Here is a 23,693-nt window from a genome sequence, read left to right as displayed (position 1 = left end):
CGAAACGCCAGGGTTGGGGTTTCTTGACATCACTGATAGCACTTAGGATCTAGTGTGATGGAGAAAGAGATGTTCACATTTGTTCAATGGTGCTTTAAATGATTTATACAATAGCTAAGAGTTAAAAGTTGTTTAGTTGAAACATAAGCAGTGTTTGCCATTTTGCCTTGATTTTGGCATTGGGAGTTAGGTACAATGAACCAACTCTTGGACTTGGATTGGCAGGTTATGTATGACATCTGTGTGACATTTCTCTGTGCTGCAAGAGCATTCTAGCACATGACAATAAATGTGAGACATCAGCCTCCCAACACATGGACAGTGGCAGCTCTGCTCTTTTGCAGTGTAATATTATCTCTACCACCTGTTACTTGGTTCTCCCCATGAACTCCTCCTATATGCACCGTTATTAATAGTTTGGGGAAGAGGCATTTTCAGGGCTTTACACATTAGTAGAATGGAGCATTTGCATCTTAAAGCTTTCAGAAGTTGTGAGGCTTTGGGTAGAAGATAGAAGGAAAATGACAAACCAGGAATTCAGGACAGGCAGTACTTTGTCCAGCGAAGCCATCTGCAGAGGGATGGATCAGGGGAATTGCCTGGGAGACCCTTCCTGTGAATGATGAATATATGTAGTAATTTCTTCTCCTCAGTGATAGGCAAACTGGACCAGTTAAATCACTGACTGTTTTCTTTCCAGTAAATGAATGATACTTTTGTGGAAGGGGCTGAAGGGGTGGGCTGGAGACTGCTGTCCTGCACTTGGCTTCTGTCCTGTACCAAGCAAATCAAGTCAAAACAGCAGCAGTGCGAATTTCCCTCAGCACCCTGCTCTGCCCACTGTATGCCTTCAATCCTGACCTGGCAGAAACTGCTTGGAGAGCAAGGAGATGGTAATTTGTTCTCCATGTCCATTCTGTCCTTGGCACTTCTTCTGAGGCAGCAAACAAGACAGCAGCTAGCAACAGAGATTTTTATGATTTTTGCACATTTTTTCTGAGAACGGATCTGACAGCCCATTAATTTCACCTGCAGTCACCAGCACCACCTCCTCCAGTTTCTACCTTATATAAGAGGACTCTGTCAATGGCACTTCTTTCACCAAAGTTATTGCCCACAGTGTTCAGCAGTATAGAGATGGTTGGCAGCAAAAAGCAGATTGAAAGACTGAATTGCTGAGGGAATCTGTCTGCTGGGTGTCAAAATAACACAATCCTGGGGCGCTAGCTAAGTTGCAGCTACCCGTACTGTTGGCAAGGCCTTCTGTTATCTTTGGCTAGCTCAGAAACTCTCCCCTTTCCCCTTTCTTGGAAGCTGAAGCTGCAGTGGCTCAAGTTTTGGACTGTTCTTAAAGAATGGTTCAGCATATGCCTTTCCATTGACCACGTGGGATCTGTGTGCAAGGTAGTGGTAAGCTATGGTTTCTCACGGCATGTAATGCCATTTGGACTCTTGTCCAATCACTGCTTTTTCAAAGCCTCAGATAAGCTGAAGACTGATTCTCAAAGGTCACGTTTCCCTCTGTGAAGAGTTTCAGAGAAATTTTGATTCACAGCCTCATCCTAGTGGGAAGGAGGCCTTTCTTGGTAATCAGTCATGAAACTCACTCCCACTAAAGATCAGACAAAAATCTTGGCTTAGGATATGGTTAGGACAGTGCACAATGCCAACTTTTCTGTGAGTATTTCTTTCTTGGGGTTGCAGAAGTTGAGTGCTACACTCAAGCTCATCAGAGCTGTTTTCTGCAGCGCTGCTAAGAGACTCAGACCACCAATATGTTTTAAAAAAAAAAACCCAAACAAACAAAACCCAAAAGTAATACTAGCTTGTTGAGGGTTACTATGCCCTTCCCTGAACAAATCCCTTCTCTTCCATCTAGAAATCTTGTAGGTATTTCAAAATTCTGCTTACTTCTCTAGAAAGGAGGAAATCTCAAATGTTTCCCCCAAAACAGGCAGATCAGCTCTCTCGCATGCCATATGTAGATCTCTGAGATCTGCTAGATCACAGATACCTCAGTGATTGTAGTTTCAGTATGTTTGGAAGTCATCAGGCAAGCTATGGACAAGTACGTCGTCTGTGCTGAGCTTGCACAGTAAGTTGAATGCATCCCAGACACACCAGATTGCTGTTATGCTAGAGTGTGCACAGCTTTTTGCATCTAGATCTTCTTGGACAGAAAGCCAGAAAGCCAGAACCCTGACTTTGTCAGATAAAGTCGTGTGGTCCACTTGGTGGTTCATGACTCAGATTTAGCTTGTAATATGCCTCATCTATTTGATATTCTACCTTTGGCCCTGAAGAGACGGAGAACAGCTGTTTGAGTGCTGGACACCACCCAACCAGCTGAATGGTGCTGCTGCCCCTGCTGCAGTCCCACCCTGTTGCTAGCAGTGGCTAGTAGGAGCCTGAGGGGCAAGGCAACTCAGCCCATTGACTATGGACATTCCTAAATCCTGACTATGTCTCCTTTGGCTGCGTAGGCTGGGGTAAGGAACGTATTCAAGAGTTATCTCACTTGCTGTTGGACAAGTGCATTTGCCAATGAGGAGCTGAGGCACCTAGGTTCTAGTCTTCAGGTCTGAATCACATTCAGTTATGTATTCAACAAGTCCATGCATTCCCAGACTACAAAGTGCAGATTAGCCTTCCTTCTTGATGAAGTGCTGGGAAGATGAATTTCCTTTAAGTTGGGGTTGCTATTATTCCCTTGCATCTTTGAGGGATGAAATGTACTGGACAGAGCAAAGCAGACCTTTCTCTGCTCACCCCAGGACTGACACAGGGTTTTCTTTAGAGAAAGAAACTCTGAAAGTGAAGAGAAAGGAAGAGTCCTTTCCCCAAAGCAGCAATGTGGTTTCTAATCCTGATGGACTAGGTGTTGTGAGGAGCTCATAGGAATCAAGGCATGGGGGCTGTAGCATTTTTAAATGTTAAGTTCAAAGCAGTAGGTCTTTTGGCCATTAGAGACCCCATTAGAGACTGCAGTATGATTTTATCCTGATGCAATCCTGGGAAGTTTAACTGCATCCATGAGTGATTTACCTCAGTGTCCAGTTGACATTTAGAAGTTAATTTGCCTATGGCAGATAACAGTGTTTTTCCTCAATTTTCTGCCTTGTCTCCCTTCAGGAGGTGATCATCTCCATAGCAGGGAAAGCTAACAGATTTGACTTCCACTCCTGAGCAATTCTTTGGTCTTGTATTAATGTACATTATTTCCATTTTCAGTTTACATGAATAAACTAGGTTGCAAATAATTCAAGAGCAGATACGTGTGTGCTAAATAATCTGTGGTATGGGGGCATGAGAGGGTGGGAACCAGCAGCTGTAAGTCAATAAGCTGTAACTATAGGCCAGCAATATCTGTCTGAGGTGCTGCAGCTCCATTCTCCTGCGAACATGAACTGGCACCCTCAACTAACTGCTACTGTCATTCCCCAGAGCAGCTGAAATTCCATGTATGTATGTTTATGGACTGAGATTTTCAGAGGTGACAGAAGGAGATGAGTGCACAGTTCTTGTTGACTGACCACCCTAAGACATGTCTGACAGTCCTAGCCCATAATATGGGACATGCTTTAGAATAAAAGGTGCGGTGTAAACATCAGGGAGCTCCAACATGACCCCATTGCTTCACTGCAACAGGGCTTCCAGGAACCTGATTGTACGTAGTGTTAGTGAATGGCAATGACTGCTTAATTCAAACAGTATTACCATAATTTTGCCTACTGACAAATAGTTTAATGTTGATTAATTAGATGTTAACTAGCTGTGAAATTCTACAGTCTGGTCTTTTGATGGGAGACTTGCCAAATTGTGGAGGCACCTGGAGTGGTTTCTTAGGGCTAGTGAAGCGCTTTTCATGAAGTGGAACTAGCACCTTTCTGCTTTGCCTCATATTGACTGCACTTATTTTTTAATTTTCCATTAAGAGTTTAGGGGAACGTAACCTTAACTTTACTAGTGAGACCCTGAAGATGTTTGTCCGGTTCTGCAGTGAGGGCCTCCGCTATGTTTATGTGGCAGTGATCTGACGAAGCTTCTGTAGCCTTGACCCTTTGTTCTTTTGACCCAGTGGGACAATTTCTTTGGAAAAGTGGAATTGGGTCCATACATTGTGCTTATCACCCCCCAGGGAAATAGCTGAACAAAATTGTGAAGGACTCCTAGTCTAGTTCCTCTTTGGAGAAGGGAAGGGATTAATCTTTATTCAGACAGCTGGAGTATGGTCAAATAAACAATACAGTTAGTTGCATTGGCATGTAAATGAGTATTACAGTAACTCAGTAAAAACCTAAACCAGAATAGAGTGGCATTCCTACTCTCTAATACATGTACATTAGTGCTGCAAAAAAGGTAGCTGCATAAATATAGTGGGGAAAACTTGATAGCAAGGACTTCAGCATGGCCATAATAATTCACTTGGCAACCTGAATTATGATTAAGTCTGTAATACCTGTGCCTTTTTCCTATTAATACCTGTGCTACCAGGTTAAAGCTAGCCTGGATTTGCCCACATACGCTACTCCAGTGTCGACAAACCATTGGAGCATAACACTGCTTTGCAGTCGTTTAGGTGGTCATGACAATGTAAAAGCTTCCAATCTTCCTCCAGCTGTTGTTTCCAAGTCTTGTGCAAAAGTTATCGCTAGGTCAGTGGTGCAAATGTGAATGATGTAAATAGATTTTTTTAAAAAGTTTTAGATCCAAATTGTTTTACTGATACATTTTAACACATGTGCCCAAATCTGTTTTCAGCTCAGTGAGGAGGCAGAAAACTATAGGGGCAAAAAGGGATAAGTTGTTAAGAGAAGTCAGGAACCTATTCAGCTGGATAAATTGTTTTGTGAAGCTATATCTTCTGAGGAGAAGCAAACATGAGAATAAAATAATTGCCAGCTTTGTACAACTCTCTCCTGATAAATCAGAGGACGCTCTTGAATATGCAGTATGCAGGAAATTACAAATTTAGGAAAACATAAAGGGATGAGTGCACAGCTGGTGTAAAATGGTGTGAATGTATTATGTGTGTAGGGCCAAGCATATTCACAAGGGTTGAAGATATGTCTCTACTTCAGAGGGAGGGATTCTCTTTAAAAGGGGGAGTCATAGAGAAGGCAGCAAGCCATTCTGTCAAATGGACTTTCTTTCATCCATAATCTGTGGTGAAGATGGTACAACTGTTAATGATTTTTGTAGAAACTGTGGGAAACAACACAGTCATTTTGAAGAGTGATTTGTGATCGTGTATTTAAATACTGTGCTGTTATGCTCTCCATTAAGAGCAGAGTGAGCAGAGTGAAAACTGTATGTCCATCCCTAATGCTACCAGTGTTGATGCGAACATTGGCGCATTCTGTCATCTTGCCCGGACTGAGTCTTTGTCCCACTAGAATTATCTGAATGCTACAACTGCTAGTCTAGGAGATACCCCAGGGGATGCATTGCCCATTGTACTTCATGAAAAACCTATCCTAAATCTGTCTTTCTCTTGCTTCTGAGTTTGAACTTTTAAAAAAAAATCATGGTAATTGGATTTTATTGGTTGGTTTGCTTGGATCTTCTGTGGCATCATTTATCTAATGCAGATGGTAGTTTTTCTCTAGGTGGAAATATGTGTGCGCAATGGCAGAGCGGCAGCAATGCCCCAGTGTTGTGCTAAGTAGAAAATGGAACTGGATTTTCTGAAATAAATGGGGAGATGGTTTATTTTGTTTCCTTTATCACCTACTTCTTCACATACCTGAAGTGGCAAGTTAACAGCCATGGGAATTGGATTGAATGGAAATACTGCACATCATTATTACATGGCTGCTTTTCCTGCTAGTGCTTTTGGCATCACTATTGGCAAAATTATGAATTCTTCTGTGACAATAACTCTGTGTGATGGGAGCTGCTGGTTGAGTGTGGTGGTACAGAGATGGCTTAGCCCGTTTGTCTAGGGGCAAAAGTTTTAACTTGAAAGGAATGACAACAAAGCATGGCTTCTAGCAGGTTACTAGTTACTGCTGTAGTTACTCAAACCCAGCATTCACTAAAAGAAGCAGTCCTGCCTTCTGCTTTCCCTATTGCTGCCTATCCTCCCAACACATGTTTTTTGTCTGAACACACACAAGTGCTTCTGAATCAGGTCAGGGAACTGATCCCACTGAGAACTAGCTGAGCAATTCCTCAGTGAGTCTTGTAATACAGGTACAAACACATTTGTGTTAGTAGAGGAGGAATAGAGAGGCACAAACTGCTCTGGGACAGTGAGACTGCTCTCTCTTGGTGTCAGGACCAGCCTGGTGTTATCAAACTGCAACTTTGAGGTGCAGTTTCCCAAAACGCTCAAGCGAACCTGAGTATGTGTTGCTATCAAAACAGGCAATCTTTGTGCCCTCAGCTTCTGTGTGTGTTCTCACCTCTTCCAGCCCCTGCAGCTTTGTGGGGATCCAAGTGAGCTTTCTTGTCTGACTGCAAACTAACCCACCAAAACCACAACAAAATTTGTTTTGACTCTCTCATCTGGCTAACCAGAGAGTCATACAATTCTTAATGGTGGAACAAAGGCAGCAGCAAGCTTGTGTGGCTACAGATGGGGAGAAGGCTGGACTGGCACTTTCTAGTTGACTTAAACCTCTTGTGAAATTTCTACTTAAGAGAAATAAGCTAACAGTATTATCTCATGGCAGAGACAGGTATTTTGTATGGCAAAGAAAGGGGGATTCATTATTGACATGGTCCAGTTCCAAGGCTAGCATTGCTTGTCCTAAGCACTGCTCTAGATCTTGAATAAAAAACCTTCACTGACATCGGCTAAGAAAACCATGCTCGAATGGCATCTAATGCAGTCCTATTCACACTGTATCCAGAATACACTTTCTTCAGTTTCCTGTTTCCCTCAGACCAGCAGGAAGAATAGAATAGTTTGAAGTGGCCTGTGGGAACTGATCATTGATTTTCTGCTGATGTAAGCTAGCACCTGGGCTTGTGGAGTCCAGAGAAGCTCTACCCTTTTAGTTTTGAAAGGGAGGAAGCTGAGCTGGGCATTCCCACACACCCTTTGTGTTTTCAGAGCTTAAGGGAACCGCCTCTTCTTTTCCTAAATGTGGTTTGAATGACCCCTGGTGGAAGGTTCAGACAAGCAGGATTTTTAGGAGTTAGGTCCCAACATGAGGCTTTGATTGGCCAACCTCAGGCACCCACATTTGAAAACTGTGGCTGCTAATAGACACGGGCTTGTATTCAGGTGGAACTGAGCTGGATCCATCAGCAACCTACATTCCTTATGTTGCATCCTATCTACTTACATTCTTCATATCACAGTACATGAGCCTAATGTATGCGTGTGTACTCACACATTCCTTCCCTCTGCACTGTCTCTTTACCCTTACCTGCATATCCAGGGTGGAAAAGCTTCATTACAGTTGCTGTACCCTTATTTTTCCTCCTTAGTCAGGCAGCCCAGTCTAGCCTGTCGTGTTGCTCTGTTTACAGTGCCCTCCTGTCTGCTCTCTACATGCTTTGTGAGTACCTCCATGCTGTCCTGGCACTGTTCAGTTATGGTAAATATCAGCTAAGCCAAGGGACTGGGTCATATGTTTTTAATGTTAAGAGGGTATTCCACCAGATTTCCCCAACGTGTATGCAAATCCCCACCACCATTTTCTGAAGCGGGAACTGGATTTTAGTGCGTACTCTTCAGATTTCCCCTGCTTGCTTGATACACATTGATCTGCTTAAGGAGCTTTGGACACTCCAATACCTTACAATCTTGACTATGCAAGACCCCTTTAGGTAATGATGAAAAAAACCCACAACCATCTACTGATAACCATCTATTTTTCTTGCCTTTTTTTTTTTTTTTTTTGGCAGGCTGATTTGAACACCAATATTGAAGATGAATCCAGATCTTTCTATGGTGTTTCCAGTCAATATGAGAGCCCAGAAAACATGGTCATTACGTGTTCCACCAAAGTGTGTTCCTTTGGAAAGCAGGTGGTAGAGAAAGTGGAGGTAGGGAACAGACAGCTGGGTGCCAGGTTCCCTCTGGCTGCTGTTTTGTCACTTCAAGTATTTGCATCCTATGTGTATCTCAAGGCAAAATATATCCCATGCTTGTTGTCAGGGAGGTGAATGCCATAGATTATTATTTCTGAGAACATGCAGGTGTAAGATTGCTCCGGCCTGCAACATGGCCTTGTCTCAGGACTTCATTGAAGGTCTGGTAGCATTTGCTATTTTTTCCTTAAATCTCAGTTTGGGAAGACATGTGAATACATAAGACTCTCAGCTGTGGTGATTCTCTGGGTTTTTTTGGGGAGCAAAGAAAAGCTAGGAAACCTGGACCTTTGTTTTGTAGTCCAGAAAGGTGAAAACAAATAGGCAACACTTTACTCTCATCAGTGTTTTTAAACAGATAATTTAGACTATAGTCACTAATTGATAGACTGTAATAATTTACAGACTATAGTCTTATGATTTTAGGTGGCTCATCTTAGGGTTTGTACACGTACAGCTTGAGCAACAGTGGAGCTGCATAATTATGCATATATCTGGCATTGAAGAAATTCTTTCTGATGCCACATTCAGCTGCTAAGAGAGCTGCTCTGACCTGTTTGCTGCTGTTCTCTTTCTCAAGGAGCCTTTAGATGCAGGAGGAGTGGCTGTGTGCAGAATAACAGGTGTTCTCCTGTTAGCAGTTAGTTCAAGCTACATCCTTCCCCGAGACCCATCTCCAGTCATATGATAGACATGCCTGAAGTCTGGTTATGTATTTGCATGGTGGGATAGATAGGCCAAAGAAAGGTGTCATGGTGCACAGGAAAGGAGACTAAGCTCTTGGGGTGAAAGGAGGTAAAAGGCATTTAAAGATCTGCTGTGAAATCCAACCTCACTTTCTGTTCAAAGGAAGATGAAATATACAGGAGCTAAGATGTGAATGTGAACAAAAAGATTCGTCTGTGTAACATTGGCCAGACCCTTTCCTAAGGCATAGCAGCGATACTGTGTTCTCTTTCACAGGTACCAGAAGGCTTTAGTGCTTTCCAGCTGTGAAGCATCCTGAGCGTGCAATTATCATCATTACTAGGAGATTCCTGGTCTTGCTAAAGCAGTAGTTTTAAGCTTTTTCAGTTTATCCACACCTCATATTTTTCCAGTAGAGGTGCAGACCGTAGTATAGCTGACAATTGGTCTGCTCCTCTTAGTTACCTTTCACAGCTTCTTGGCAGTTTGCTGCTTGTAAACTGGAACCCACTGTTCTAAAGAAAAAAGAAATCAATCTGAAGAAATGAGAGGGCTCAAGGAGACTGACCTTGGTGCAAAGTACTGTAGAGGAATGATTAATCAGCTCATCACTGTTAGTAAAATGTCTTGAAAATGCCATTGTAATTTTTCTGTTCTGAGTCCCTTTATGTGGTTAGTGATACTAATGTGACATTAGCCCCATACGCCCCTTTTGTGTTTTACATTGCAGACAGAGTACGCACGCTATGAAAATGGACATTATTCCTATCGCATTCACCGTTCCCCTCTCTGCGAATACATGATAAACTTCATTCATAAACTCAAACACCTTCCTGAGAAGTATATGATGAACAGTGTGCTGGAGAACTTTACTATCTTACAGGTGAGATTTTCAACTGTTTTCATTGGAGCTTGGAAACATGTAAGCCCCATGCAGGAGTTCACTGTTGTGAGTCAAAGCAGATTTCCTTTTACAGCTCAGCATCTAATTGAACTTAGTATCTCTTAGCACCTCAAGACCATTTATGGAGCTCTAGAGACAGTAACTCATGCAGAGAAGCAGCAGAAGAATTTGAGAGACTTGAGTAAAACAGAAAAAAAATAGAAAGATAAAGGGAGAACTCATGAGGCAGAGAGATAAAGGAAGGAAAAAGATGCAAAAGTCAGTGAAGAAAATGCTCATTCCACTATTGGACGAACGATGAGGTCCTTTCTGTGCCTTGGCCCTTTTTTCAAGGTAAAAAAAAAAACAGTAGCACTGTTAAGTGGCTATATAATTTTGTTATGGGAAGAGTTCTTCACTGACCAGGTAGGGCAAAAAAAAAAATTGTTTCCTCAGGACCATCCTGAACCTGAAAAGAATATGGAGGCACATAAAGCAAGGGGCATACTGGGAGAAGCTCTGTGTCACCTTCATGAATCACTGCAACCTCTAGGTAGGGCAGTACTACAAGACTACAGCAACTAGATTTGCATTAGCGTCTCTGTTATACCAGGAGCCTTTCCAGGTTCAGACGCAGCCTAAATTTGGGAAGACGGCAAAGACAGCTTAAAAGGTAGATTTTCCTAATAGACTGAGTTCTGTGCTCACCGCTACGAGACACATCACAGATCTTTGCCCAGAGAACCTGAGATTAGGTAAGTTGAAGAGATGCTAGAGGCTGTATGAAAGAATGGAAATCAAGTGGTCTTCATTTCATCCTCTGGAGATCTTGTGGGACTTCAGGCAACTCATTTCAGTGCTCTGTGGCTCAGGTACCTCAGCTATAAAACAAGGTTAATAATGTCCTCACATTATTAACCTCACACAAGGTTAATAATATACTTCACAGGGCTTTAGGAGGCTTTACTCTTTCATGTTTGTACTAAGCTCTTTAGCGTCTGGAAGAAAAGAGGAGTATAAATGCTAAGAGTTTTTTTAGGTGAGCAAAAGCATGAAGGGGGCAGGGACAGAGAGATGGTAGGCCTATGTGCTGTAATCCACACCGAGGAACACTGTAAATGCTTTCTGCATGTTTCATTCCTCTGTCAGGCCAGTGCTTGTTACAAATTTTATGAACGAAGTTGTCATATACTTACACTTGCTCTGGGGATTTATGTTTTGAGTAATCTCATGTCCTTCCCTTACCTCCTGTCACAGAGAGGCATGTCTCATTGTGGGTGCTGGCACAGCCTTTTATATTGCCTTGCAGTCCTGCTCCTTGAGCAGCAGGCTGAGCATTTTCCACACCCCACTCCCCACTGGAGAGATGAAAAATGGTCATGCTTAATGCAAGGCATGCTGGTAGTCCTCAGTCACCCCTAACAATTTCTGAGGCAAGTCCATCTAATTATATTTCTTCTAGACCCTTTCATGAGCTTAGATACACCTAATCTCACAAACATGATTTATCTTGCTTTGCACATTGCTCTGGATCGAGCCCTCAGAGATTTCGGAGCCAGTTTTTCAGAAAAGGCTCTAGTGCCTCACCACACCTGGATGTGTATAACTCACAACGGCCTGCATAAGAAGGATGAGTTAGTTCAGCTGCAAACCCAATCATGAAGTAAGAAAAGAAAATGGAATAGATCAAAATCAGGCTGCTAAAATTAATAAGTGAGTTTGAAAACAGCTATTTTCTTTCTGTTTTCACAAGAATGGTCGGGCTTTGGTACAGTTCAAGCCTCCAGCTGGTCTGTTTTTCTTCTGCAGTTGAGTTGGTGCTAACTGCTGATAAAAGTGTATCTCCTCCAGCAGGAGAGAACTGCTTGAGGCTTTAGCTATGGCACAAACTCAGATATGTGCAAAGTTTTGCAGTGTCAGAGCTAGGAGCTCTGAGTGCAACATTTCGCTTGTCCCTGCTGTGTAATGTAGGCAGTGCATGCTTCTGAAACTAGGACAGCACTGTTCCATCACCATGCTGCTGACACTGAGTCAGATTGCAGAGAAGCTAAGGTTCCTGAGGGACCATAAAATAGAAAAAGAAATGCAAAAAAAAGGGAGCTTCAGTAAGAATGCATGACTGTAGCAGCCATCCTTCTCCTGACATCTACAGTGTATGGAATGGGAGGCGTAATGGAGTCAAACCTCTAAGTCTCCTGTAAAATGAGTTATACTCTATAATCCTCACGGTCTGTGTCTACCACAGACAAGCAGGAGCAGATGGAGGGAAAGAACAGTTCACGGCTGTGATATATCAACACATACGTGAGCAGGATTGGATGTGCCACAGGAGGTGGCCTCTCTCTACTCAACAAACAGAGCAAAAAGAGATTTTCTGTGGAACACCTTCTCTCTGCTGAAATCTGCAAAACCAGGGGGTAGGGAGTAGAGGACCTAGTGAACCTGCTTCCACTTATGTGGTCACTGCTTGATCACAGCTTTCTTTTCTCCACAGTGGGACTCTGCTCACCTCCATGTCTCTTCACTGCATTGTAGTCCTGATGCTGCGAAAGTGCTTTGCTTGGGTGTGTGGGCACATAGACTGGGGGTTGTGGTGGCGGAGCTGTGTATCATTCCTGTGCTTCTCTGTTCTTTGCCTATTACTGACTTTTTGTCCTGTGTTAAATGTGTTGGACTATGTAAGCAGAGAAACAGCAGTTGCCATCTCAGCTTCTTCTCCTTTTCTGTTTAGGTTGTGACAAACAGGGACACACAGGAGACCTTGCTGTGCATAGCATATGTTTTTGAGGTGTCAACTAGTGACCACGGTGCGCAGCATCACATCTACCGGCTGGTGAAGGACTAGAGACTCTTCCCTGAGTCATCCATGGGATGCATGTCTAAGAGAAAAGCCTGTGCTTGAACAACCTCTGCCCCCTCATACCAAACTAAAAAATAAACTGCAGATACTGTGTATTTTCAGAAAAGCACCTCTGAGCTGTTTTGTGATTGACAGGGTCAAATAAGTTTGTATCTCCAGGTTTGTGCAAATTGGGAAAAGACTTGGAGTCAAAGAAACAGGCAAATAACTGCTTAAGAGTTTCACCACAAACAGCATCCTCTGGAATGTATTTCCCACAGAGCACCCACAGGGTGTCATCATACACATAAAAGGAGTGGTTGCACCGGAGCATACAGGTAGGGCAACGGCAGCAGCTTCCACAAGTTTGACCACATATGAACAGGTTGAAAATGTTCATGCTACATCTGGTCTGAGTGTGTGCACTCATATACGTTCATTTGTAGGTCAACACATGCACAGACATGCTTACCATACGTTTATATAGATGTCAGTTAGACATGTGTGGGCACATGCATGTGTATAGAGATTGCACATAATAACCTACATATCTGCCTCTCCAGCTGTCCACCTTAGTGGTGTGCCATCAGTGGCTCCTTCAACCTTCCTCCTTGTAGAAGCTGGATACAGTTTCCCTCTCTCCTGCGCATGATAGTGAGAGACCAACCTTTCTTTTGCCTTTTAAATGAAGTTATGCTTAGAAAATTGGGTATGTGAAATCATGTTGTCTTGCCCAGCAGATTTCCTCTATGTATCAAGTCTGCTGACGTGACTGAATAAAGCAATTCTTGCTGCTTTTGCTTCTGTTCTCCTGGCACAGTTAGCACTGCTCAGGAAGCTAGACTCTGCTCTTTTCTTGTACACTAGCAAGATAATTGTTTACAGAGATCAAATTGTTCCACCTGTTAGTTGCAGACAGTGAGGCACACAAGTATTGCAAAGAATGCCATTGGCCAGCAAATTGCAGGAGAAGGATGAGAGAGAATAGTGAAAAGAGTTAGCTTTCCATGTACCCAAGGCATTCAAACACAATCTCGATGCTTTACTTGTAAACTGAGGTTGTTTACTCAAGAGTCACCGTGAGACAATAATCTTGGTCCCCACAATGCTGCTGATCTGGGGGAAGATCCAGCTATTCATGTTACTGTGAGAGAAGAGGGGGGCTGCATGATGCCCTCTGGCAGCCACTGAACAGGCAATTTATTGGGTGGCCAGGTACAGTCCCGTGGCACAGATTTGGATATATGGTGTTACATCTCCTCTTTCTGCAATGCATCACACCACCTTAGGAAACTCCTCTCACACTTACTTCAGACGTTTCAATGCTTGCATTTTTGGCATAGAGAAAAGTACTCATGGGTGTCTGAGGAATCTGAGATACCATCCGGAATCAAGGGTTTATTAGAATGCCATAAGGTAACGGCTTCAGCCACACACAGATTAACATCTGGCTTCTTTCAAGAACTCATGAGCTTGTTGGTACTCCCTTCTACAGCTTTTAGTCTTCTAGTTAAAGGGCTCTGTGGATCCCATGAAGACACTGTACAACTCTTCCCAGAGCATATATAGAGGCCTGCAGACTTAAATATCTCCTCCAGCTTTCTAACCATCTTCCTGTCCTTTAAAATGTTTCATTTCTGTATTTGAAGTTGTAAGTTGTGCTCATTTACAAGGTACTCCAGGAGTCCTCTCACTGGTTGATGATTTTGTTCCTGCACATTTAAATCTCAACTCCCTTCAAAGCTTAAATCTTCCACTCCTAGAGAATGTTCTTCCTGTGCTTTGTGGACTCAGATTAATCCTTCGAGTACTTGAATGTTTAAGTTTCCACTGTGATTTTTCACAAGTATTGTTGAATATTCTCCATCCTCTCGCTGAAATTCATGAAAAATGCTCAGCCAGCCACCTTCCAGCATACCATCAGCATCACTTCTACTTGCTATATTAGATATTTGGTGCAGGGAGGGAGGGAGAAGTAAGGAAGGAAAGGAGGGGAGGTTCCCTTACTGGAACACATTCTTTTTAAAACATAATCTGATATTGTACTCAGTTGTCTCCTCCAAACTCTTCATTATGCTCAGAGAAAGCACTGGCATTTTTCACATCAACTCTCAGCTCTTTCACTTCCCAGGGGTTCTCAGGCTCCTCAGCTTTTCCCCACAAGATGCTTTGGGCAATCTGCTGCTTTAGATGCTTGTTTCAACAATCTAATTTTTCACTAGCTCTTCTTGATTGTGTTCACGAGCTTCCATGTTTGTTTCACTAGCTGTGCTTTCTCTTACCCAGCTTTAAACAAGTTCTGGTAAACACTGAACTTAACTAGATAATGGTAGCTTCAACCACTTTGTGCAAGACTTCTAAGGAGAAATCTGCTGATGCCTTGGAATCATTGTGGTTTTCTTTTGAAGCTGGTATTGAGAGCAATTGCTCTTTGCTAGCTTGTAAGTGTAAAGAAACATGCAGTGTTTTCCTCAATGACTTAAATCTTTAGTATTCCTCTGGCTCGTTGCTGGCTGATAGTATAGAGTTTCTTTCTCTGAACTGTTTTCCAAAGCCTGTGTAAAAATTATTCAAACCTATAATGCTGCCTTCTAGGTTTGTAATACTTAGTTTATGACCTTAGGATTCAATACAATCTTTTCTGTCTCTGTGTTGCAGCTGGGTGAGTTGATTCCTCACAAGGAATTAATATTCAAGAAACAGTAAAGAATGAACTATTAAAATTTACCATACAAATCAAGTGAGTTAGACAAGTTTATTACAATAAAATTTTGATATGGGATCCCCTAAAAGCTTTTGTCTGAAGCATGAGTTCACATTAGTGTTAGATGAAAAGCAAATGACTAAAAGGACCTTTAGAAAGATGACAGATGACTCTGTTAACTGAGGGGCAGTGTGTACTGAAAAAGATGAGTATAGACTCATTCTCTTTTAATATAAGTGGTCTGGAGGAGGAAGAAAGCAGCAGGGTAAATTAATCTGCAGATAGCACTAAAGGAGATTTTTGCAAGCTGAGTATGTATAGAGAACTGGAGCGACTTGAACACCATTGAAACACTGGGCTTGAACTGGGTGAATAAATACTAAGAATTATTTGAAATGTAATTTAAAATGTCCTTAGAAGAACAAGAGAAATATGGCAAAGGAAAGGTAAATTATCAGAAAAATAATCAGTGCCTGAGAGGAATACAGTCAGAACATGATCCAAAATTGGACAGCATGTTGGAACGAATGGTCAAAGGATACATGCACAAACACTAAACTTCAGTGACACAGATGTGAGAGTCAGATGAAAGTCTCACGGTGCTACGCAATCAATGAAATGGAGACATATGCTGGAGGATGAAGATTTCACTACCCATGGAAGAGGTGATGCCAGGCCTTACAAAAGGTGTTTTATTTGGCCTAGCATGTGAGAAATCCTAAGGATTTCCATTTCAACGGAGATTTCAAACAGAAGATCAGAATATAGGCTACTTGCAAAGCCCTACTGAATGTACTTCATATACAGGTACAATTTTAGAATAGGGTATAATAGAGTAGAACAGAACAGAACTGAACTGAACCAGCTGGAAGGGACCGGCAACAATCATCTAGTCCAACTGCCTGACCACTTCAGGGCTGACCAAAAGTTAAAGCATGTTCTTAAGGGCAGTGTCCAAATGTCTCTTAAACACTGACAGGCATGAGGCATTGACTGCCTCTCTAGGAAGCCTGTTCCAGTGTTTCACCACCCTCGATAAAGAAATGCTTCCTCATGTCCAGCCTAAACCTCCCCTGGCGCAGCTTTGAGCCATTCCCATGCATCCCATCACTGGATCCCAGGGAGAAGAGGTCGGAACCTCCCTCTCTGCTTCCCCTCCTCAGGAAGCTGCGGACAGCAATGAGGTTGCCCCTCAGCCTCCTTTTCTCCACACTAGACAAGCCCAGAGTCGCTCCTCACAGGACATGCCTTCCAGCCCTTTCACCAGCTTTGTTGCCCTCCTCTGGATGCATTCAAGTACCTTAACGTCCTTCTTAAATTGTGGGGCCCAGAACTGCACACAGTACTCAAGGTGAAGCCGCAGTATTATTATATTTTTATCTTAAATACAGAGGGGTAATCACATCTAGTGATTGCCTGGCTGTGCTGTGTTTGATGCACCCCAGGATGCAGTTTACCTTCTTTGCTGCCAGGGCACACCGCTGACTCGTATTGAGCCTGCTGTCAACCAGCACCCCCAGGTCCCTCTCTGCAGGGCTGCTCCCAGCCGCTCCTCTCCCACCTTATACTTGTGTCTCGCTTTACTCTGTCCCAGGCGCAGAATCTGTCATTTGTTCTTGTTAAATTTCATGCCATTAATGATTGTTCAATGCTCCAATCTATCCAGATCCCTCTGCAAGGCCTCTTGTCCCTCCAGAGAGTCAACAGCACCTCCCAGCTTAGTATTGACAGCAAACTTGCTATTGGTGCGTTGAACTCCTGCATCCAGATAATTGATAAAATTATTGAACAGAACTGGCCCTAGAATTGAGCCCTGAGGGACACTGCTGGTGACTGACCACCAACTAGATGTAGCCCCATTCACAGAATCACAGAACCACAGAATCAATCGGGTTGGAAGAGACCTCTGGGATCATCGAGTCCAACCATTGCCCTGACACCACCCTGTCAACTAGACCATGGCACTAAGTGCCATGTCCAGTCTTTTCTTAAACATATCCAGAGATGGTGACTCCACCACCTCCCTGGGCAGCCCATTTCAATGTCTAATGACCCTTTCTGTAAAGAAATGCTTCCTAATGTCCAACCTGAACCTCCCCTGGCGAAGCTTGAGGCTATGTCCTCTTGTCCTATCGCTAGTTGCCTGGGAGAAGAGGCTGACTCCCACTCCACTACAACCTCCCTTCAGGTAGTTGTAGACTGCAATAAGGTCACCTCGGAGCCTCCTCTTCTCCAGGCTAAACAACCCCAGCTCCTTCAACCGTTCCTCGTAGGTCAGACCCTCCAGACCCTTCACCAGCTTGGTCGCCCTCCTCTGGACTCGCTCCAACACCTCAACACCTTTCTTGAAGTGCGGGGCCCGGAACTGAACACAGTATTCAAGGTGCGGCCTCACCAGTGCCGAGTACAGAGGGACGATCACTTCCCTAGACCGGCTGGCTACACTATTCCTAATAGAGGCCAGGATGCCATCGGTCTTCTTGGCCACCTGGGCAAACTGCTGGCTCATGTTTAGCCGGCTGTCGATCAGCACCTCCAGGTCTCTTTCCGCCGGGCCGCTTTCTAACCACTCTTCCCCCAGCCTGTAGAGCTGCATGGGGTTGTTGTGGCCAAAGTGTAAGACCCGGCACTTGTTCTTGTTGAACCTCATGCCGTTGGTCTCGGCCCATCTATCTGACCTGTCCAGATCCCTCTGTAGGGCCTTCCTACCCTCCAGCAGATTGACACTCCCACTCAGCTTGGTGTCATCTGCAAATTTGCTGAGGGTGCACTCAATCCCTACGTCTAGATCATCTATAAAGATATTGAACAGCACCGGCCCCAGAACTGAGCGCTGGGGAACACGTCTAGTGACCGGCCACCCGTTGAACTTTGCCCCATTCACCACCACTCTCTGGGCTCGGCCATCCAGCCAGTTTTTAACCCATTTAAGAGTCTACCCATCCAAGCCCCGGGCAGCCAGTTTGTCCAGGAGGATGCTGTGGGAGACAGTGTCGAATGCCTTACTAAAGTCTAGATAGACTATATCAACAGCCCTGCCCTCATCTACTAAGCGGGTCACTTTGTCATAGAAGGAGATCAGGTTGGTCGAGCAGGACCTGCCTTTCATGAATCCATGTTGGCTGGCCCTGATGCCCCTGCATGCGCCCCTGCATGTGCCATGTAATGGCACTCAGGATGATCTGTTCCATCACCTTGCCTGGCACCGAGGTCAGGCTGACAGGCCTATAGTTCCCTGGATCGTCCTTCCGACCCTTCTTGTAGATGGGCGTTACGTTTGCTAATTTCCAGTCAGCTGGAACTTCTCCAGTTAACCAGGACTGCCAGTAGGTAATCGAGAGTGGTTTGGCAAGTTCGTTTGCCAGTTCCTTCATTACTCTGGGGTGAATCCCATCTGGGCCCATAGCCTTGTGGGTGTCCAACTGGCACAGCAGGTCACTAACCGTCTCCTCCTGGATTACGGGGTTTTCACACAGCCCCCACTCCTTAACTTCAGGCTCTGGGGGCTGAGTCTCCTAAGGACAACTGGTCCTGACATTAAAGACCGAGGCAAAGAAGGCATTGAGCAGCTCTGCCTTTTCCTCATCCCCTGACACTACACTACCCTCCTCATTCAGCAAGTGGTGGAGGTTCTCCTTGACCCTCCTTTTGCTGTTAATGTATTTGTAGAAACTTTTTTTGTTATCTTTGACCGTAGCAGCCAAAACAAGCTCTAATTGAGCTTTGGCCCTACATTCACTACAGTCCTTTGAGCTCTGCGCTTCAGCCAGTTCTTCACCCAGAACACCATGAACCTGCTCATCTCACAGTATCAAAAGCCTTATTAAAATCCAGAAAAACTACGTCCACTGCCTTCCCTTCACCCACTAGGTGGGTGACCTTATTGTAGAAGGATATCAAATCATTTAGAGAGGACTTTCCCTTTGTGAACCCATGTGGACTATGCCTGATAGGTCCCTCACAGGGATGAGTCTTCACCAGACCTTACTGTGTAGCAGGTGACATGATACTGTCTCTGCCATGCACACTGACTTTGCTGCTCATGGCGTGCATCTAGGTCACAACTTGTGCTTTGAAGCATGGGAAGGAAAGGATGTGGGTAAGGAGGATAGCAAAGATGATGCCATGAAGTAGGAGATGATAGAAAAAATGGTTTGGTTCTTGGTATGGGAAAGGGCCTCCATTTATTTTTTATATATATAATGAAGTATTTTTTCCCCCAACCTTGCAGACCCTTCACTCGCAGAGGCTGCTTTTAAGGACTGTGCAGGGCTACTGCTGTTAACCTCTGTGCAGGAGCCAAAAGCGGCTAGTAAAGGACAGAAGCACTTTTTGCACCTATTAAGCAAAATCTACACTTCCTTCCTGTGCACAAAGTTTCTGCCGTGGCTACTCTCTCCAAGACAAACAAATGCCTTCAAGAACTGACTTCCAAACAGCAACAGAGAACACAGATGCCAATGGCTTTCCATAAGATCTGTATGGCTGGTAACCAGAATCAGTCAAGCCTGGAGAAAGACAAGACAAATACTTTAAACACCTCGAAAACAGAGCATCTCGAAATGCCTGTTCTGTGCTACACATGAAAAATCCATGCAAGCACAGTCCCGCGTTTGCCCATCTGGTGTCATTGCTAGCCACAGCAAGGTGACCAAACTACCCAGGACTGAATTAACTACTCTGCAAACCAGCCAGCCCCCACAGTCGGCTGCATAGGTATGAATGGCACCAACTGGCTACAGTCCATTACCGATGCATGCACCTGCTTATTTCAGCCCTAAGCAATTTCTTTCCCGATCTCTGAACCATGTGTGGGAGCAGACAACAAATCAAATAAAACTTCACCAATGAGAAAAAAGACTGACTCTTAGGGAAAGTATTTGTGGCCAACACAGACAAGAAGTAAGTTTTGAAGTAGAAGTCTGTACAGAGAAAGGGCAGTGTTTAGTCCCCAGCAATGGAAAATTGCTTGTGATGAGTATTAGTACTCTTCTGCAAACATGAGCCTGGTGCCTTGCATGCATCCACTGCAGGTTTACACCCGTACAGCAGACCCCATAAAGGAGATGAGCCCTAGAAGTCTACTTAGTCCATCAGCTGATCATGAATAAAACCACATTAGCACAGTTTTAAGATGTTATCAAAGCAATGAATACAAGCCAACAGGCTGAAGAACAGATGAAATCTTAGGACAGTTGATTTAGGGACACTCATGGAGGTCTTTTTTTCACTTAGTGGCAATGAAAGCCTCTTCTCTGGCACTGTTCCTTCCTGCTCCTGCTCTTGGAGTTCACAGCTCCTTGGTGTCTATAACCAGGGTCAGCAAGAGACATCTACCTACTTTTCAAACTCATTGGAGAAACCAACAGAAAATTCCTGTGTCTGGGAGAGCTCACTTTTATGGAGGTTATCAGATGAAGAAGATTTAATAAAACTGTGAGTCAAAAGGAGTGCTAGAAATTTTGATCTGGACTAAAAGGCTTCTGTCCCCTTGCAGACTGGGTGAGATCCATGCAAAAATACTTCAAAGACTGAAAGAACTCTAGATCTCTGTCCCCAAAGCTTCCTTTCTTGGAATTTCACTAGAAGAAACCAGACAGTATATCAGAACTAAGAGCCAGCTGCAATTTTGCTGAAAATTAAGAAAAGCAAACACCAAAAAGCAGCATATGTTAAAAAAGAGCTAGCCTAGCTTCAAGAGAAAAGGCTAAATTGAACTCTAAACAACCAACAATAAATGAGGATATCAGAGCATCTTACAAGTGCAATCTCTCTTGAGGGAGAAATGCTAGAAATATTAACCATAGCCTATAAGAACTTGCTGTAAAATCAAAGACAAAACAGCAAAAGCTGATTCCCCTGATCACTTTACAACCACAACACTGAGGCATTAGAAGATAAAGTGACAAAACAGAGATCCAAATATCCATGCTTTCTTTAGAAGAAAGCAGCTCAAAAGTTTCCATTCAACTGTGGCTCCTTTCTTTCTAACCCCCAAGCTTCAGTTTATCAGCCCTCAATTGTGCAGCTACATCTGCTTGTGGAATCACGTCAAACCCAATTACTGAAATGATTCCACATACAGATAGTCTTCTGAGATAAGACACAACAGACCATGGGTCTGAGCAACACAGAACTAAGTAAGACAGGAGCCCTCCCTTCATCTTCACTTCAAAGCCAAAAGAAACACTTCAGGTAAAACAAGTTCATTTAAATTCATTCATTTATCTGTGATGAGGGGGTGGGAACTTCTTAAGCTGGCACTGCCAACAAAGAAATCATGTAGGCAGGGCTAGAGGCAGAGGTAGGGAATGAATTTAAATCTCTTTCTACTTCAATATCTAGACCCAAGGATCATTATTTCCTTGAGTATTACATACTTGCTTTAGCCTTTGGTGCAATGCTTTCCCAGTGACTTTTTCTTCCCCATTATCCAGCTCATTTTTCCTTGGTTTTTTGGCATCTTGGACCAGATGAAGGAGTTGAAGAATTTGAGTGGTGACAGCAAAAAATAAGAACTGGTTCAGACAGGTGAGAATGCCCTCAAACTTGCTCTAAAGCTGTAGCAGAGGCAGAGAGAACATGTGCTGAACCTCCAAGAAGCTGCCAGGGAGTCATGCTGCTTCATCAATCCTACAAGCACAGTCTACATCAAAACCAAGTAGCAAGGCAGCAAACAACTGGCATGCTTGCAACAGAACAGCAAGAGCAGGGCTACTCCACAAGAGAAGGCTAGCCAGAAACTTAGGTTGACCACAGCTCTGTCAGTAACCTCAGAGACTGGGTTATAGTGCCATAGCATCTAAGCAGGTGAGCAGAGCAAGGGTTGCAAAAGGTTCCACTGACAGTCCACTTACTGTCAGACAAAGGCCTTGTAATGAGTAAGGGCTGAAGTCAATCCAGGACTAGACACAGACAGACCTACAACATAGTTCAGACAATGACTAGAGTGTCCAGACCTGAGCATAGATAAAGCTCCTCTTGGACATCAGATCCAGATCTACTACACTGGTAGCCGTGTTTTGCCTGCATTTGGGTAATTTATCACGCTGATTCAGCAACTAGTCAAGACCCCAGATCTGTGATCCATACCATTTTTGACCTCTTAAATGAGCCACAAAGTACTAGTGCTCATTCTGAGGAAAACAATCAGTGTATCATTAAAGAAAAGCACCACCTCACCTCCTTCAAATAGGCAATATAGCAATAATGATGGGAAGAACCTGAATATAGCAAAGTTAAAGAGTCTAGATGGATGAACTCTTTCTGCCAAAAAGAGAAGGACCAACATTCATTTTCAACCTCCCTAATTTCCCCACAATACTCAGTACTGTTGCCATACTATTATTTCATCTGAAACTGGTGGCTGGGACTCAAAGCTGTGTCTGTTACAGGAGAGGCTGTATACCCAGTGAATCACACTGGAAAGCTGTTTGTCCGTTTCTAGATGCCTCAAACGCAGCTACTCAAAGCTGTTTTCAAAAGCTGTATGTAGCCATTAGTTTTGATGATCAGATGCCGTAAATTCAAGTATACTGCTGATGAGGTGCAACTCTTTCTGTTCCTTATTGTATGGACCACACCAGAGTGCCCCCATGTTAGATTTGGTCACATGCAGAAGACAGCTAGTTGAAGCTGAAACGAAAGTCTAATGAGATTACTTTCCTAAGCTTACTAGTATACTGAGAAGAGATCTGCAGCCTGGTGCAGCCTCCTTGGTAGAAAGTGCATCTTGTAGCAGCACTCCAGTCCCCAGTTTCAGAGTGATCCTCAAGTTCTTCCCTAAGTGATTGCCAAGTTCATACAAAGCTCCCATATACTTTTAAGCTTCTTTCCAAGCATTTTTTACCTTCTTTCCAAGATAGACTCCAAAGGATGACTTGGTTTCATCTATTCATCTTTCGCTTTGACTTGAACTACAGAAATCCCATATACCTGGGTATAAAGCTGCTTGTGCTTATACAAACAGGTAAAGAACACAACATCATGCTGTCTCTGTTAAAACAAACAAACAGTAACACCACCACCAAAACTGTCAAACTTGTCCTCACTGTCAACTGGCTTCCTGCGCTGCTCATCTTTGTGGAAGTGGTTCTTTATCTCCAAAGTTTGAGCCTGAGTTATTCATAGATTGACAACAATTCTGGAATGAAGATCCTTCAGTCCTCAGGTACAATTGGAGTTACTGCATTAGAGCTACAGCATCCAGGAGATGGACCTTTTTCAGAGCCTAAAACCAAAGAACTAAATGAAATTCTCTCCACAGATCTCTATCTCCTGCTGCATTGCAAGACAGATTTCCTTCATTGCTTGCTTTGAGGTAAACACATAGCAACATTTGTGTACTTTTGTACATAAATAAATGAAGGACAGAATGCTGCTTTGCTTCTGAGGGAGAGAGGAACAAACATGTAGCAGGTGACAGTTGCGTTGTTGGCAGCACTACACTAGGATGCTTAAAGTCTGTTGAACTGAGCAGTTTATAAAAATCCACACAGGACAGAATGGAAGGTATGAGAGAATATATTTGATGT

At 43.6% G+C, this 23,693-nt stretch overlaps 1 protein-coding gene across 1 annotated transcript in view; it reads left to right on the top strand.

The window, feature by feature from the left end:
- TEAD4 (TEA domain transcription factor 4) overlaps positions 1 to 12,582 on the top strand; it is a 65,450-nt gene extending 52,868 nt beyond the window's left edge. The window contains exons 10-12 of the mRNA XM_068402539.1: positions 7,861 to 8,001; positions 9,464 to 9,616; positions 12,348 to 12,582. Of these exons, the coding sequence (XP_068258640.1) occupies positions 7,861 to 8,001; positions 9,464 to 9,616; positions 12,348 to 12,461 (408 nt within the window). The 3' untranslated portion in view covers positions 12,462 to 12,582. The remainder of the gene's footprint in view (positions 1 to 7,860; positions 8,002 to 9,463; positions 9,617 to 12,347) is intronic.
- The last annotated feature ends 11,111 nt before the right edge of the window (positions 12,583 to 23,693 follow it).

Source organism: Nyctibius grandis, chromosome 5, assembly GCF_013368605.1.
Source record: "Nyctibius grandis isolate bNycGra1 chromosome 5, bNycGra1.pri, whole genome shotgun sequence".
In the NCBI taxonomy this organism is placed as follows: Eukaryota; Metazoa; Chordata; class Aves; order Nyctibiiformes; family Nyctibiidae; genus Nyctibius; species Nyctibius grandis.
The sequence above is the reverse complement of the archived record's forward strand: the minus strand, read 5'-3'. Positions and strand labels throughout refer to the sequence as shown.